This window comes from Opisthorchis viverrini, assembly GCF_000715545.1.
Source record: "Opisthorchis viverrini unplaced genomic scaffold opera_v5_2021, whole genome shotgun sequence".
NCBI lineage: Eukaryota > Metazoa > Platyhelminthes > Trematoda > Opisthorchiida > Opisthorchiidae > Opisthorchis > Opisthorchis viverrini.
This window is the reverse complement of record NW_008754086.1, coordinates 475-1,802: the sequence shown is the minus strand read 5'-3', so window position 1 is coordinate 1,802 and position 1,328 is coordinate 475. Positions and strand designations below refer to the sequence as shown.

General features: G+C 48.0%; 1 protein-coding gene across 1 annotated transcript; it reads right to left on the bottom strand.

Annotated features, from left to right (window-relative positions):
• Positions 1-821: 821 nt before the first annotated feature.
• T265_15925 (hypothetical protein) lies at positions 822-1,100 on the bottom strand (the record flags this gene model as incomplete). The annotated part of the gene is made up of 1 exon (XM_009179353.1): positions 822-1,100. A coding segment is annotated over one exon (279 nt), but the record flags the coding sequence as incomplete, so codon positions are not given.
• Between the last annotated feature and the right edge of the window lie 228 nt (positions 1,101-1,328).

Sequence of the window (1,328 nt, the reverse complement as noted above, 5' to 3'; positions counted from 1 at the left end):
ATTCTGCCAGGTTGCCCAGACAGGAGCAGTGGAGATGGCGGGTTCGGGTCCGAACCGCGAACCTTCCGATCCGTAGGTTAGCGCCTTAACCATTGAGCCATCTCGAGCTCTCGAGCTAAGGTTGAGCCGAAGCTGATGGACGGAGTGACTTAGACCTGATTTGGTTAGCCGTTAATGAAGGGTAAATAAAAGAACACGTTTATTTCTGAGATATGGATAGGTTGATGATTTCCATTGTCCGTGACGAATCTTTCGGGATACCGGTTTTATGTCATGGTTTCCTGAAAGAGCGAGTTGATAGGCCGCACAGAAAATCCTAACCCTGTGAGACAACAGAGCCTGTAGCGGGTCTAGCCTGTAGGCTGTGGATGGAAAATCCCATGCGCCCTTGCGGCAGACTGAGCGTTGCAAAGTTCCGCCAGTATGCTGGTGAGCAGTACACCTGAAGATGTCGAACTACCAGTGGTTCGGTCGGACGGATAGAAAATAAACTGTACAACAGAGGGAAAGGACAAATTGTTATCGAAAAACACTCGTTCGCCCCTCTAGTTTGTGTGATCCTGTGGCGCGTAATTGGAACTCCAAATTTCTTGAGTCAGTCGACGCTATTTTACTCAGGACATCTGTTGCTTATGCACCAAAGAAGTTGACCAAAGACGTCTATCCACTTCCTTAGTGCTCTCAATTGTGCTTTGTTTTTTTGCTTTTCTGTTTGCTCTACACCATACATATATTGTGTCCACAATAGGTGAGTTGTTAACACCTCGCTGCGGTGGAGTGAGTTCATCGATTACAAGATGAAAAAAACAAACTCTACCTACCCTGAGTCTGTCCACAACAGATATGGGGGCGACCCATTGCTGCGAGCTCAGATCGCCATCCTCCAAACCGGCTTCGTTAAGAGGAGCGGGCGCTGCATGCTCGGAACCGGAGAGCTCAACAAGACTGAATATCCTGGCACCGGTTTCGTCGATATGTGGCGCAGGGAATTCCGAAGTATTTCGGTTGAGATAGTCCAGTGGATTAAGCCAACAAGTAATCCCACGGTCGAGGAACATATGAGGTGAGGTGGCTCGGAACTTGGCACGAAGGTGTTCCATTGTGAGGGCAGGTGTTGGATCGTTGACTACCCAAGGATGTTTGCTGATCTGTTCCAAAGTGTACCGTTTCTTGAAAGTGTGTGAAAAGAGATGAACGTACCAGGTGTGATTATCAGTAGCCCGAGTAAAGAATTACTGTGATCTTTAAAAAAAAGACGAGCCAAGCAAAGGATCAACAGCTTCCGTCCCTACGGTAGACCGCCTTTGAGAGGTAACAGTGGCTAGTAA